This window comes from Harmonia axyridis, chromosome 4, assembly GCF_914767665.1.
Source record: "Harmonia axyridis chromosome 4, icHarAxyr1.1, whole genome shotgun sequence".
Classification (NCBI taxonomy): Eukaryota; Metazoa; Arthropoda; class Insecta; order Coleoptera; family Coccinellidae; genus Harmonia; species Harmonia axyridis.
The window spans coordinates 10,955,002-10,971,893 of NC_059504.1; the positions used below are offsets into that span (position 1 = coordinate 10,955,002).

Genomic DNA, 16,892 nt, shown 5'->3' on the forward strand with positions numbered 1-16,892 from the left:
TGGTTCGTTTCGTCATAACATGACATCTTCAGGTGAGTATTGGATTTCATATTGAAGCTGGCAGTGAAATTTTCAAGCATACAGTTTTGAAAGGATAAGAACACTCAACTCTACTTAATACTAAGTGGTAATAGTGATTGAAGATAAGCCAAATTAATTAAATCATCATAATATTAAGTGAACAACTTTGCTTCCGCCGTTTTGCAATAGACGGCTGCAGCGGTAGGTCAAATAAAAAGAAAGTAAATGTCATACGATAAACTTAGGTATTTGTAAACATAACGAAATCGAAATATTAGTCGATTTGTGTCTGCATCATAGAGTTATTCTCGATTATACATGTCAGCTTACGAGCCAAATTCGCGTCATATGCTTTAGATCTGTTTGATTTTTTCGGTCTTCATTTTGAAACAATAACAGGCCGATTGAAGAGTCTCCGGTCTACCGTAGTAAAACACATTTTTTTGGCAAAATTCGATTTTATTATTCAACATAGTTGCCTTCGAAGGTGATGATACAGCGATTTTGTAGAACGATTTGTCTTTCGCTTCAAAATAGGCCTCAGTTTCGGCGATTACTTCTTCATTGGCGCTGAATTTCTTTTCAGCGAGCATTCTTTTGAGGTCTGAAAACAGGAAAATGTCACTGGGGGCCAGATCTGGCGAATACGGTGGATTCAGAAGCAAGTCGAAGCCGAATTCATGCAATTTTGCTATTGTTTTCATTGATTTGTGACACGGCGCATTGTATTGATGAAACAGCACCCTTTTTTTCTTCAAATGGGGCCGTTTTTTAACGATTTCATTCTTCAAATGATCCAATAACACTATATAATTATCGTTGTTGATGGTCTGGCCCTTTTGGAGGAAATTAATGAATTAATTAATGAATACCTTGTGCAGACCCCGGAAACTCTTCATCAAGCCAAGATTTTGCTTCAACTGTATTTTTCCCTTCAAAATGCAATATTTTATCAACACACGAAATTCTTTCTTTCCATCCTTTTTCATATAACAAAAGTAGCTACACTCACACCGCAATATCTCACAAACTAATGGTGGGACTGCTGTCAAATTTTGACACGTATCGTTCGAAGGTTGGGACTAACTAAAGACCGGGGACTTTTCAATTGGCCTAATATTTTACTTCCACTATTTTCATTTTTACCTCAATTGTTTCGTCATACTCAGGTGAGTATTACTGTAGTATACTTTTCACACATACATGAAGAATATCACTATAATATAAAAATTTAGCATTTTCTTTCGAAAAGAAACAGGGTGGTATCGTGTTTCACCACTTTCAGACCAGCCTGTAGAGTCAAAAATAATTTAAGCTTATGCGCTGAGTGCTTTCAACCGGTCAACAGAGATAATATATCAATCATTTTTCCTGTCATAGAAAAACAAATTTTTTAAACATTTGATCGAGTACTATTGACTCACTCTGTATATCCAGCAATAGATACTAAGTTTTTTTGGGGAAGAGAAAAAATTTTATGGAAAGTGATATTTTGTGACCGGTCAACAGAGATAATATGTCAATCATTTTTCTTGTCATGAAAAACATATTATTTTAAACATTTGAACGAGTACTATTGACTCAGCTTTTATATTCAGCAAAAAGGACCCAATTTTTTCATTGAAAGTGATATTTTGTGACCGATCAACAGAAATAATAATGTCAATAGTTTTTTCCATCATGAAAAAACACATTTTTTCAAACATTTCTAGTGAAAGTGATCTCATCCAAAATAACGCATCAGCGAAGGTTCTCGTAGCATACTCGTATAAGAAAAGCTAAACAAGATAACATAAACACGTCTTCCGGCATGTACAAGACTACGAATCAGTGGGAAAATGAACCCTCGATCCGTTGCTTTGTATATACTCTATTTTCTCCTTCTATTTTCCCGCAAATGGATTCCCTTCCCTCTATTGTTATGTTAGACATCGTCAGTTTTTCAGAAAAGCTCCTAAATATACAACCATTAGATGGTCAGTCATTTACCTTGAAAAATCTCGACATTCTTCCCCAATCTCGAACCCTCTTTTTCTTTTATGCTTGTGTGATCCCTGAACGCAGAAAAATATTTATTCGAATGTTGGAGAGCAGCAAAGTGCTTCCTTCCTTCTGTTCATTCAGTTTGACCGTTGCGATCGTTCAATCCGAGTAGCTTAGTGCAGAATATATTCTTATGGCAGTTTTCGGGGCTCGTTCTCTGAACAGATCGCTCTATCACTTTGTCATGATATTTTTGAATTTTGAAAGGGGTCTCAAACGATAAGGTTGGGCTCACTGATAAAGTATTCATCCTCAAATTGGATTAGGTCTGTACACACGATAACTTTCAAACGGAAGGATCTACCCAATGGGCACAGGTACGTTGAATTAACGTTGTGAAATAGTTGTGTAACCAAACCAACTATGACGTATATTAGATCAATATTAACGTTGTTTTCAAACGTACGGTTTCATTATGATATCAACAAAAACGTTGATTGAACACTTATATTATTTATACTTAGGCGTACAACTTTGCTTCTGTCGTTTTTTCCGAATTTCGAGGCTTTATTGTGAAAAACTGGTTATACATTTCTCAATTCTGTGGTTATTCCGTTCATTCTTCCACATCTCGTAGAACAAAATCGTGCGAGAATATATCAGAAACGCACAGTTTTCATGGTTTTATTGTATTATTATATGTTGGTACTCCGAACTTTCCGCCACGGCTTTATTTGTCAATTCATCAATTTGCTTTAAAGAAATCAGTTCTGCCAACCAACATTTTTCAATGCAAAAATCACTAAATGATTATTATGGAAATATTTCATTGATTTCAATAAAAATTCAATGAATTAGAGAAAATAATGTAAAATACTCGTACAGAAGGCTCATTCTACCACTCGTTCATTCAAAAACTCGCCACTTCGTGGCTCGTTTTTGAATTTTGAACTCGTGGAAGAATATCAATGCCTTCTGCACTTGTATTATAAATAACTACTATGATTCGAAGTATTGTCCATCGCTAGCCACTACTTGCTCTCATCTTTCGTGCAGCGTACGAATCCCGCTTCGAAAAAACTGGTCATTTTTGGAGCGATCTACGAATCGATACACTTTTTCTCTTCTCAATAAGACCGGAAGTGCTGGCCAGCCAGGACGTGTGCCATTGATCGAAACTAGTGATAATCCGAGGGAGCAATATCTGGAGAATATGGACTCTCGTTGCATTGCAGCCGATTGTCCTTCAATACTCGGCAAAAATGCATTTTCAATCGGTTTTAACAACTCATAATACACTACGCCCAACTGGTGCCACCAAATACTGAGCAAGACTTTGGAAACGTGAAAATTCGGTTTGGCCGTCGACGTGGGAGCATGGCCGGGATATCCCCATGATTTTCGGCACTTGGGATTATCGTAATGAACCCATTTTTCCTTATCAGTCACAATGCGATTCAGAAATCTCTTCCGGCTTTGCTTTGCAAGCAGCTGTTCACAAGCAAACAAACGCCGTTCAACATCTCTTGGCTTCAACTCGTACGACATCCAATTTCCTTGTTTCTGAATCATCCCCATGACTTTCAGGCGTTTTGAGATGGCTTGTTGCGTCACTTCTAATGATTCTGCCAATTCTTGTTGCGTTTGACGCGATTCTTCATCAAGTAATGCCTTCAATTCTGCATCTTCGAAAATATTCTCTCTTCCATCGCCATGCTGGTCTTCGACGTAAAGATCGACGTTCTTGAGGCGTTGAAACCACTTTCGCACGTTGTTTCACAAAAAGCGGCCTTACCATAGGTATTTGAGTGTTGCCATCACAAACATTCAAAATAGTATAATTTCTATCTGAAAACCCTATATTGATTTAAATTTTTCCATTCTCGTGAAAATGTACAAATTCATGTTAATAAAAGTATTCATAATGTCGGAGAATATAATAAATTTCTTTTCTATAGCTGTGATCGAATGAGTTCTCTAAACAACATCATTTTACTTTTTTATACTTCTGCGAAAACTGATTTCAGAAAATTTCAATTTATGAAACAATGAATGTTCCAACTTTTAAATATAACTCGCAATTTCAGTAATCGCTTCGAATTCGTTATAATTCAGCACTGGTTGGGAAGGTGAATGACCCATTTTTAGGTTATACTGGAGAAAAACTTGTTATGTACCCAATTGAATTATGAACGTTTGTTAATCAATAGCCTACCTGTAAGTTTCGTACCACGAAAAGCAGAATTGAATTTTTCTGAATATTCATGAATTTCCTGTCCCTTTCCGAGTATGAATAATGGCTTGTACATGAAATGTATAATAACAGGTCAAAAACTCATTACGAAATACTGTGGACTCACTACCAACGTTACATTCTAGATAGGCATCTCTCCTTAACGCTGAAACATGTATATAGATTTTAGATTTTTAGTTGATATAATAACTAAACATGTATAACAGCCCAATTGAAAGGTCCCTGGTCTACCATATTAAAACAAATTTTTTTGGCAAAATTCGATTTTATTGTTCAACATAGTTGCCTTCGAGGGCGAGACAGTGATTATAGCGATATTCCAACTTTTCGATACCATTTTCATGGTACGATTTGTTTTTCGCCTCAAAATGGGCCCCAGTTTCGGCGATTACTTTTTTATTGGCGCTAAATTTCTTTCCAGCGAGCATTCTTTTGAGGTCTGAGAACAGGAAAAAGTCGCTGGGAGCCAGATCTGGTGAATGCAAAAGCAATTCAAGCAAAAAAAATTACCTTTTTTCTCCTTTTTTTACAATTTCATCCTTCAAAAGATTCAATACCGCTATATAATAATGGCTCTTGATGGTCTGGCCCTTTCGGAAATAGTCAATGAATATTATACCTTTTGCATCCAAGAATATAGTTGCCATAACCTTGCCAGCTGACTGTTGTGTTTTTCTCGTTCATCGTGTGCAGTCCACTCAGCTAACTGTCGATTGGACTCCGGAGTGAAATGATGATGGCATGTTTCGTCCATTGTCACATATCGATGCAAAAATTCAGGTTTATTGCACTTAAACAGCTTCAAAGTCTGCTCAGAATCATTAACACGTTGTTGCTTTTGATCGATTGTGATCTCGAGTGGCACCCATTTTGCACAAAGCTTTCTCATGTACTAATATTCGTGAATGATATGATGTACACATTCAGATGATATCTTCACAATGTCTGCTATCTCGATCAACTCCACTTTACGGTCATTCAAAATTATTTTGTGATTTTTTCGTCGATGCTCTTTTGTGCGTCCACTGCGTTCGCAGTCTTCGGTGCTCATTTCACCACGTTTTAACTTAGCATACCAATCAATGATTTGGGTTTGTTTTCCTGGTGCAGACCCCGGAAACTCTTCATCAATCCAAGATTTCGCTTCAACTGTATTTTTTTATTTCAAAAAGTTATATTTTATCAGCAAACGAAATTCTTTTTTTCCATTTTTTTTCAAATAACAAAAGAAGCTACACTCACAACGCAATATCTCACAAACTAATCGTCGGACTGCTGTTAAATTTTGACACGTATCGTTGGAAGTTTAGTACTTACTAAAAATTATATGGATTTAATACTAGCCCCGCTATCTGTGCATCAGTCCGGGAACTTTTCAATTGGTCTTATTCTTTCTGTATATACTGTTGAATTGAGCTTGAAATGAGGTTATATGTTCTATGTATTCTATACAGAAAATGGCGTAATGCCATCATTTAACTTGATGGAACTGATGCCTCTTTCCATCATAATCGTGTTGGGGAAACAATGAACTTATTCAATTAATATACGTAAAAGAACAGAGTTATTGTAGCCGTTAACCTGGATTATATTCCATTCTTTTTCGTAGCTTTTTCGCCACCACAATCTGAATCAACCATCTCCAAGCCATAACTCTCTCTGACATGGGTTCCGTTGAAATAGGTATAATAAATCAATCGGCGGTTTTGTTTGTTTTTCATTATACATGTAGGACATTAAAGAACTTTTGTTTTTGACTTTAATTATGCTCTGTATAGCAGTAGGTGTTATTTTCGACATTCACGTAATAACAGAAATCTATTTTTCCTACAACTGCTATGGAAAGTAGCGTATTCTTCATAGCTTACTCAATTTCGAAACTATGTATAGCTCATACTGTGGGAAATATTTTTTCTCACGGCACTTTGCCCACACCTCGCTTGGTAGACCCATGAAATTGGGCTTTTGAGTCGTTTCTATGGAAACGCAATAAATTAGAACATACTGTCAACGAAGCCCATTTTGATTTGAATCAAGTCCATTATTTGAATTATTGAAATTTGTGCAGTTGAAGGAGAAGTATAGGGTGCAACATGTGGAAAGTAGTATATTGAGCAACAAGTGGGGAAAGTCCAACTTTTCTCGCGAGTGTGGAAGTTTGTGGCACGAGCCTGAAAGGCGAGTGCCGCAAACACAAGAGCGAGAAAAGGACTTTCTCCACATGTTTCACACTATACTTTTCCTTCAACTGCACAAATTTCACAATAATTCAAGTAATGGACTTAATTCAAATCGAAATGACCTTCGTTGACAGTATGTGCTGATTTATTGCGTTTCCATAGAAACGACTCAAAAGTCCAATTTCATTCATTCCAAGCTAGGTGTGGGCAAAATGCCGTGGGGAATAATATTTCCCACAGTATGAGCAATACATAGTTTTGAAATTGAGTAAGCTATGAAGAATACGCTACTTTCCATAGCAGTTGTAGAAAAAGTCCTTTTCTCGCTCGTGTATTTGCAGCACTCGCGAGAAAAGTTGGACTTTCCATACTTGTTGCACAATATACTATTATCTACGATTGCTTTATTTTGAAGCTATTTGACCACAGAATTTGGTCCATTTGCGTTACGTTATGAAACTCATTACATAATTCAAATTTGAGTAACCCACGCATTCTTTTTGGAAAAGAATTCAGATACTAAAGGAACTTAATCAATAACCGGCACTGCTTCTCATATAAAATGGAAGTCTTTTTGAGAAATACATCAAATATCAGCCGAAAATTTCACTCGAAAGGCATTGCTTACAAACCAACTGGATAGACCATAGTTAATGCACATCTTTTACATTTTCAGGAAACAGCTGTGTACGGAGAATGGCGTATAGAGGATAATATACGACGGACGAACAGAATCGATTGTTAGCTCACAAACATTTCAGAACGTAAGCTGTGAGAATTTCGGAAAGGACTGATTTTTTTTGGCTTGATTATGATTTGCAACGCATCAAACTGAACAAAATTCTTTGTTACAATATTTTATTCTTTATATATCATAGAAGTTCCACAATGGGAAAAGATCATCAATGAATCCAGGGTTAGATAGAACAGTGCATCCGGCCTGCATGCACCATTCTCCAAGAGAATATGTATTTTGTTCGCAGAATGAAAGCCTTCATTATTATTATTATTACTATTTCATATATCGGATCCTATTGGCTTCAACGTGACTTCATGTACCTGAAAATGAGAAAACCATTATTTATGATAATGAAATAATGCTAGTAGAGAAAAAGTTTTTCGCATGTTTATTGTTATAAACAATGAACCAACTCCATGAATATTATGAAAGAATATTTGTTCCTAATTTTTTTCTCGGATAAGCTTACAAAATTTCATGCTTCATTTCTGAGTCACAGGACTTAAAGTAAAGAATAATCGGTATTTATAAAATATCAAAATTATTCTTGAATTATTCTTGAAACAGTCATTAGAAATGATAAGGCGCTTATTCATTAATAACGAGACTGAAATTATTGATTAAGTGAAGCCTCATTAGAAACCAAAGCCAACAATATTGAGAATATAAAGTAAACCACTGACTTCTTTGAAGTTTTTTTATTTTTTTCAGATTCGGCAACTTCAACCAAATCGTTGAAGTATATTCATGATATTCAATAAATACCTTTTTTTCATATAGTTGTTAGGAAACACCCTATATGTACATCAAAATCAAATACCTGAACATGGGGTGGAGATGACAAAGCATAAATTACAGCGTAGCTGACATCTTCAGGGTTGAGAGCGATACCTTCCACTTCTGTACCTTTAATTTCAGCACCAGCAGCTTTGAATATTTCTGTGGATCTCACTAGTCCTGGGCTTATACTCTGAAATTGAAATTATCTATGAAGATCTTCTTGTTCAATCAATATCACATTTTGAATGCAGATTCCTCCGCCTTGTTATGAGATTACTGTCTTCCCAGAATAGAAGGATTATTGGGAAGATTCTCTCAGCTGAATTGCTATTTTTTTGAAATTCCAATATAACGAACTTCCTATGAAATCCATTTATGAACTTCTTTTTGGCAAGTCAAATGAGGAGGTCTGCATGATGAAAAAAGGTAATAGCTTCTTCAAGAAATTCGATCAAGGAGGTTCAAGTGGAAATTAATGAATTTCAATGCAAAATTCAATAAAAACTAATCAAATAACCTTCACTTTATCTTATACCATTGTTTATATATTATTCTATTCTCTAGATTGTATGTTCAACAAAGTATCTGCGTGAATTATTTCCATTATTGAATTCAATCTATTCATATCAATAATAATCAATTGAACAAGACTTAACAGCAAGAACATAACAAGAACCATCAATGCATAACAAAAACAGATCTCGAAAACCTGCAACGTAAATTGAGAACTTTGGTGACAAAAGCAAGCAAGCACCATCCGGGAAGCAGGAAGGAGAGCACTGCCAAGGAATAAAGGAGGCAGGAGTCAAGATATCATGGGGCTGATAGAAATAGAAATTCTACGAACATACTTTTCAGAGATAAAGCAAGTATGTCAAAGGTCTATCAAATATTGTGTGAAGCAGACGAATCAACACCTTCATATCTGCACAAGGAGCATGTTTCATACAACAACCAAGATCCTATCGATAGTTCAGCGTCTAACTGTTAGCTCACATTAGAAGGAATGTATCCAGAAACCAGAAACAAAAGGTTCTCTTCTAGCCATCCAAGCTTGAGTGATCTCAACGAGAAACTACTGCAAACATATCATAAAGGATCGAACTACCATTGACGATTGATGCTGATATGGGTGGATGTCAAATGTTTGCAGGCAACGAATAAGAATTCAAAATATAGGGCCTCGAGTTCCAGATAAAGCACCAGTAGGAAATGATTTCAACAAGAAGTATCCCAATTATAATCTCAACAACTGAAATAGTATCTAACCAGAAACCTCAAAAGAAATATGAAGGAACGGAGATGCAATTCAACCAGTGTCCAGTTCTGAGCATTTCTGAGGCGTGAATCTTTCCATGATTGGATGGCATAACCTACTGAATCTTTCCACGATTGGATGGCATAACCTACTGAACTTAAATGACATAAGAAATAATAAAACAATAGACATATGATACGATTATAACCATTTTTAATTGTACGGAATTGTAATGGAAAACCTTCTATATTTATATAGAGATATAAATGAGCTTATTTCACTTACTGTTACTTTGATCTTAGTTCCTGTTTTCAACAATTCGTATCTCAAAGACTCTGTCAGTGATGTTACAGCATATTTAGAAGCAGGATATACATTTTCCCCTACAAAGTTTACTGGTCTATGTCCGGCAACGCTGTTTATGTGTATTATATGGCCATTTATCTTGTGTTTCTTCATTATGGCCACAGCTTCTTTAGTGGCTATACAGAGAGCTGCCAAAAAAAATATAAAATAGTAAGAATAAAAAGTAAATCAAATCAATTTTTCGAATGAAAAATCACATAATACAGAGAACTTTTTAAATATTATGTTAAAAAAATTTCAATCCCACCAATAACATTGATTTCAAAGGTCTTCTTCCATTTTTCAATGTCGCCACCATCGCACAAAGTTGTCTGTTCAAAAACTCCAGCATTATTGACTAAAATACTGACGGGTCCATACTCCTCTTCAACCTTCTTGAAGGCATCTATAATTTCCTGGGTTTTAGTTAAATCAACCTTCATTCCATGAAGTGAACCTTTCTTGTTTTTCAATTTCTCCGCATGTGCAGTGATTAGCTCAACTCTTCTTGCAAACCCAACAACCTGTAGGTCGAAGATTCAGATAATAGTTATACATAGGGTTATACAGGGTGTTAATTTTTCAAGTCGAAATAAGATATTTTTGTCAATGAAGATTGCAGTTTCAATTTTTTAATTTTTACTTCATAGCTTCTTCAGTTCTCAAGAATTCCTTTATTATGACGAGTGATTGCAAAAATCTATAAGGAGATATTTTTTTAGAGGTTCATTCCTTCGACATTTGAACTGAAATCTTTATACTAAAACACCTCATATACAGAATGATTTTTGAGCATAGAATGCCACATATCTTGAAAACGGATTGCACGATTTTTATAGATTTTGGTGTGCAAGGATTTTGTAATATGGTTGATATTATGGTGAGATTCACATTTTTGTAATTAGTGTTTCTTGAGAATTTCATAAAGCAGAAAATATACAAAGGGATACACTTCAAATTCATTATTATTCCGGAAAAAGAAAAAATCTGGCAACATTGTAAATACCACCATAACATGGATCATATCACAAGGTCCTCGCACACCAAATTCTATAAAAATCCTGCGATCCGTTTAACAGATAAATGAGGCGTTCCATACTTAAAACTCAATCTGCATAATATCTCAATCTTAAATCCTAATGATCATCAGTAAAGTTCTCTGACCTTGATTCCATTCTCAACTAGGAGTTCGGCAATAGAAGCTCCTATCCCAGCACTAGCTCCAGTTACAACAGCTACTTTTCCTGACCATCTTTCCATCGATGGAGCCATATTTGCAGAACAGTAAGGTAGAAATAATATCGTCAATACAAGTAGACCTAAATTCACCTTATTTAACTTTAATAACCATATCCTGTATAGCCCTGCAACGAATAATCTCTACTTATCCGCAGAATGGTCAGTTTTCTGAATTTGTCATTGCGATAACAATGCCACTACTCGTCTCAAGGTTACTATATTAGCGAGAGAGATATAGCTCGAGTTGCGTTCTGAATTATTATTATTCTGGTTTACCTGATTGTGATGACGAAGATTTCGGATAAAGTTAAAGGACAGTATCGTACTACCAAACGGAGTCTTTTTTCAATATGAACAAGTATTGGGTTAACTGTAGGAATTGTTATCATTCGATTTTCTGAAGGAAATTCCATCAATTTTATATAAAAAAGTAACTACACATGTACGTGGACTCGAAGAACATATACGAAATTAAGATAAGATGATACAACAACGAGATCTTCTTAGCTCTTTCTAGTATAATACCTAGAAACATGTATAGGGTAAGAAAAATAAAATCATAATTGAGTCTTCATTTTTGATAATTATAGGGGCAGAATCTAGGCAAGGCTACTCCACTCAACCCCCGACAAAGTACAAATAAAAAAAACAAAAAATAAAAGAGGAAAACAACATAAACAAATAAATATTTTTTTTTTTTCAATCGGTTATATTAATAGAAATTTAAGTTCCAGAGAGACTTGATATGAGGATATGTCGAGTGGCCAAAGAAAAGAATAGTAAGTACGGTTGATTATTGCTGAATTAGAAAAATAGTATCAAAAAAATTCTTGAAAAGCATTGTGTAAGGGGCAACATAAAAATTTTTATGAAACTTAAAATTTCAATTCGGTCGGATCTGTTGTCAAGCATCGACTACTATTGTCATTAGCCATGCTTATTTTAGATTATGAAACAGTGTTGATCATATGGTTATCGAACTGATGATGACTTATAAATAATTACAAGTAAGTATAAAACAATTAAACGATAACAAATATTCCGTCAAACAAATTGATATATAATTATATAAAATAAACAGGGGCGTATCTAGGGCCTGGTAAAGGTGGCACTTTACATGGGCGAAAGGTCCGCAGTGGCGCCCAAAAATCAAAAGAAAAAATATTGGAGCACAAGGCGAAATAATTTGAAAGATCACAACTCGGTTCTCACGGCAACAAGAGATGCTAGGAATATGGAAGCATTTTAAATACTGCTAGCCTTCCCTAGCATTTGCGTACTAAGCCTAAAATAATCACAAGATCAGCAGAACGCAAATATATGACTTAAATTATGAACGAAAAAATACTATAAAATAATATGATGGATGAAAAAAAAATCTACGAAAATGAGCGGTGCTTTCTAATATATTGCCACAAACGCAATAGTATCTAGATACGGCTCTGAAAATTAAGAAAAAAAAATCTTGTATATATAAAATGTTTGTAAAAATGTAGTTTACCCAGACCAGTTCAAAAATTTTTTTTTTTTTAATATTCTGCTATAGTTTTTCATAATTTCGCTAACGCTGTAAAGACAAAACTGTCCGAAAACCTTGAAATCTTTGCTAGAAAAAAAGGATTAATTTTTTCATTTTTTTCCCTTTCTCTGGACATTTTGTGAGCTTCTTTGTGATGAAATTATACTAACGCTCCTACAAGAATAAAAGAATCCCTTCAAATATCAAATATAAAATGGAGTTCAATTTATTACACTTCATTTCAAGATGCATTTCTCCTTTCTTATCTACATAATTTAGTAAAGTCAGTTGAAAACTTTAACATAATGATTTGAAGCATTCTCTTATCAGGAGTATGAATTCATTAATTATGAAGATAGCTAGTTGAAGAGGAGGAAGAATTGTGTGTAAAAATATGCTAGGTGTAGTTTTTCTAAACGTAATGGACGTAAAGGGACAATTTGAAAACAGATATTTTTATTGCTCATAAAATTCCAGGTTGTTTTCCGATAATAATCAAAAGAATACTTTCTAGTGATATTCTGTTAATCGAAGAGACCTATGATTGAAATATTTTCTGAAAAAAATTCATTTAAACTTCTGCAATAATCGTTTTCAATTAACAAAAGTTGATAGACTCACTCATAACATTCAGATCTGTCCTAACAATCATAATTACACAAAGTCCTCTGATGTTTCAAAGTGAAAATTCCACTAACTAGAAAATTTTTAGCCTAAGTTGAAAATAGATTCAGTTGTGTGACACAACCACTCAAAATGAATCAATATATGTTGGAGAATTTTCGACTGATGAAAAATATTTCACTACAATGATGTATATTATCGATATAATTCATTATAATGCCTTCAGCATCTGTTATCTCTGTTATTGTTTGATCTTCGAAAGGAATTGATTTTATTGCAATTAGAGAAAATCAAATCAATGCTATTCATTTCATCATCACACAGATTCGTAATGAATGCAATTCCAATAATTTGAAAAAATATTTTATTTCAGCTGTTCAGCACAAATGAAATATGTGTAGTTGTTATCCGATCTGAATATCGAAATTTTTTTAATTGTTCCATATATCATGTCGGAAATATCCATCACCCATTTATATAGCTTGCAAGTCTTATAAATTGAAAAATCTATTGAGAAATGAGTTTGATGATTTCTTTCATTGAACATCTACGTCGCAAAAAAATTGAATTAATATTTGAAAGGATCATAATTGAAGAACGTCATAAATTTCAAAACTTTAATTCTTACATCAACAATTAACCTCTGAAAATATTATATATTAAATTAAATATATTATAGATAGGTGTAGATAAATAGAAGTATAGGCACACAATATTTAGCACATTAAGATTTCACATCATTGCAGCCTACAGTTCTCAATATTAATTCATGAACCTGTAAAGAAAAAAGCAATTATATTAGGACAAATGTATCAACATAGGCAACAAATCTGAGCATGGAGCTCTCAACGTTGCAAATGCTTTTCGCTATTTTCTATTATACCTGCATCTCAACTACAATATCAATTGGTGAATATTGAAGAGGGTTTAAGAAGTTATTTCTGAAATTCAAGAAGAAGTAAACTTGAAGAGGCTTGAGTGCTAGTTCATTAATGCACCCTTGGTGAACAAAAAGCTGTATATACACACAAAATCTCAACTAGATCAGAAAAAGCTGAAATTTTACGTGTGTATATGGAACAACCATTATATAATAATTATCCTGCAGAACTTACCTCCAAAAACTCAAAACGAATATTGAAAAAGATATATACAATATTTCCCTAATTATTAATCTGGTAAGATTGAGAATCTGCATGTGGATATATATTATAGAACAACCATGTCAAGATTTTCAAGACAGGTTCAACAGAACCAAATGAAAGACTAGAACATAAAAAATATATAAAACCACTGGCTCGAATTCAAGAGTCATTGAGCGACATTTATCCTTAGAAATCACATACCTATCTGCTTTGCGATCTCCAAAGGTGCAAAAATGCTTGAAGGATGAGAGCTTAGAAGCGTCTGACTTCAAGTCGGTGCATTTTAACTAATAGAACAAGCATTATGATGCAGGTATAATTAAACAGATTCCTACAGAGTTACCTAATTACCTGAACATGTGGTGGTGTACCCAAAACATAAAGGACAGCTTCACTCACATCTTTTGGTGTAAGGGTGTTTACTACACTCGGCCTTATACCAGATGCTTTAGCAATCTTCGTATTTTTAACAAAGCTAGGACTTATACTCTGTGAACAAATCATGAAGTCACAAATAAGGAATAAATAAAATTTGTAGATTGCACAAAAAATTCACGAAATCTTTTCCTCAACATTTTTTCAAAGCATGATCCATAATCGATCTTCCTTGTCAACTTACCGTTACTTTTATTTTAGTGCCAAGCTCCTGCAATTCATATCTCCAAGAATTTGTTAAGGCTGTTACTGCATACTTGGATGCAGGGTACACATTTTCTCCAACTAAATCTAGTGGTGTATGACCTGAGTAACAATTCATATGAATTATATGGCCATCTAAGCTGTGGCCCTTCATTTGAGCAACGGCTTCTCTTGTCGCTGTACAAAGACCTAAAAAAATATTCTTTCAATATTTTTCAAACAGAATACAAAAAAACAATTGCTGGACATTCAAAATAGATTTCAAAAAGTCGCGTACACTCTACCACATGTAGGTAAGTTTTGGGGCAGCTTCTAGGATGTCAAAATAAAAGTTTATACAAGTTAACTGCTGGAGATCTCAAATTCCGAGATTCATACCTAATTTTGATTAATATGACTGGTCTAAAAACAGGGACCTTATCAGGAAGTGGTGAAACAAGCCCGAAGTTAGTTTAACCTACCTATAACATTAATTTCAAAAGTGTTCCTCCACTTCTGAACATTACCATCACACAAAGAAGTTTCAGCAAATGTTCCAGCACAGTTCACAAGTACCTGCACAGGACCAACTTGTTGTTCTATCTCATTGAAAGCATTCTTTATATCCTCAGTCTCTGCCATGTTTACTCGTTTACCATAGAAAAGACCATCCATATTTTTTACCCTATCAGCAACGTCATCTAAACAACTCAATCTGCGAGCAAATCCAAAGACCTGGAATTAAAACAATTTTCGATATTTCCAGGAAGAGAAAGTTTGGTGAAAGGACCGTAAAGAATTTTCAAAAAAATTTTGAGAAATTCTGGAATTTATCATACGTATAACACAATTCGATCAGTTATAATAAAATTCCGTTAGAACGAACCCTCAGCAGTTGGGTTATACCCGTCCTTAAATTCATTTCTTTCACTTTTTGAAACTTCAAGCCATAGTGTGTGAAAAAAATTGAATACATTTATCATTATTTTCATTCAAAATTAATGTTCATCAAGTATATACCAAATCCGTCAAATTCCAAAAAAAAAAGATTTTTTTCTCACCATCATCCCTTTTCCAACGAGATGTTCAACAACAGAAGCACCAATTCCAGAGCTTGCTCCGGTGACAACAGCTATTTTTTCTGACCACCTTTCCATTTTTTTGAGAGTTTTGTTTTCGAAGGAATATCGAAATCAGTTCTGGAAAATTATTAAAAAGCTAAAATATAATTGAAATACTTTCCATAATTAATAATTATCATGTAAAATTTGGTACCCAAACAACTAAAGGTATTAATATGATGCAGGGTGTTTGAAATTTTTTTCTCGATCCGACAATACTACAAGAAACCAAAAAGTGTAGTACTACTGTACTAGAGCAAAGTTTTTTTTTTCATTTTCATAAACTACTAATGGACCACAAAAAAAGTTCTTTAGCAAAGATGCAGGCATTATTTCAGAAAAAGTATTACTCTGTAGATTGTTATTCAGTTAAATATAAATTGTGGAAGGAAATGCTATGAGAAAAAACAAAACACATGAAAAAAACTTCAACACCCGTATATCGAAATCATCTTAAGAACCTGTCATTTTCGTTTGTACCTGTAATGTAGGAACACCCTGTATATAATATTTGGAATTAAACCTTAATTTCTGAATTATCTTATTAGATGAAAGAGAAACTCCATACAGGTGATTCCTAATATAAAGATAGAAATATCATAGTTTTCATTAATCTGAAATGTCGTTCGAAATCATTACAGATCAGTGTAAGAAAAAACAGTTTCTCTACTTACTTTTTTACAAAATATTTCAGTAATCGATATTCAGCTGCAATCGTATGTATGTTCACAATCAGAACTTCCAACTATCTGAGCCCTCAATATTCGGCATATTTTCAATACATGAAAAAGTTTAAATTGATATCTTCTTCATATGTTATTCCATATACACTAAATTTCATACTGTAAAGATAAATTCTAATTTGATACTTTTGTTTATTATTTCCTTTTTCGAAAACACTTGAAAAAAATCAATGTCAATATGAATAATTCTCGAAAAAACAATCGATATTATTTTTTATAGAAACTTCTATGATTTACATTTGAGAAAACACAAGTTTGTGTTATAACTTCAAAACTAGCACCAATTGATTCTACTGAAAAAAAAATCCTGTAGAATGTTTTTG

General features: G+C 33.9%; 2 protein-coding genes across 3 annotated transcripts; both read right to left on the bottom strand.

Annotated features, from left to right (window-relative positions):
- Positions 1–7,279: 7,279 nt before the first annotated feature.
- Positions 7,280–13,131, bottom strand: LOC123678172 (farnesol dehydrogenase-like). 2 transcript variants are annotated; one of them, XM_045615040.1, is made up of 6 exons: positions 12,940–13,131; positions 10,725–10,924; positions 9,829–10,084; positions 9,501–9,709; positions 7,998–8,147; positions 7,280–7,497 (listed from the first exon to the last, which is right to left on the bottom strand). In XM_045615040.1, exons 1-6 carry the CDS (start codon positions 12,968–12,970, stop codon positions 7,456–7,458), a joined length of 888 nt encoding a protein of 295 aa, XP_045470996.1. In that variant the 5' UTR covers positions 12,971–13,131; the 3' UTR covers positions 7,280–7,455. The 2 variants fall into 2 exon arrangements, with proteins under 2 accessions (XP_045470996.1, XP_045470997.1); XM_045615041.1 differs by lacking the exon at positions 12,940–13,131 and adding an exon at positions 11,076–11,219.
- Positions 13,132–13,545: 414 nt separating this feature from the next.
- Positions 13,546–16,667, bottom strand: LOC123678173 (farnesol dehydrogenase-like). Its single transcript, XM_045615042.1, has 6 exons — positions 16,501–16,667; positions 15,767–15,904; positions 15,188–15,440; positions 14,707–14,915; positions 14,439–14,576; positions 13,546–13,717 (listed from the first exon to the last, which is right to left on the bottom strand). The coding sequence occupies exons 2-6, from the start codon at positions 15,860–15,862 to the stop codon at positions 13,667–13,669; spliced, it is 747 nt and encodes a 248-aa protein (XP_045470998.1). The 5' UTR covers positions 15,863–15,904; positions 16,501–16,667; the 3' UTR covers positions 13,546–13,666.
- Positions 16,668–16,892: the final 225 nt, after the last annotated feature.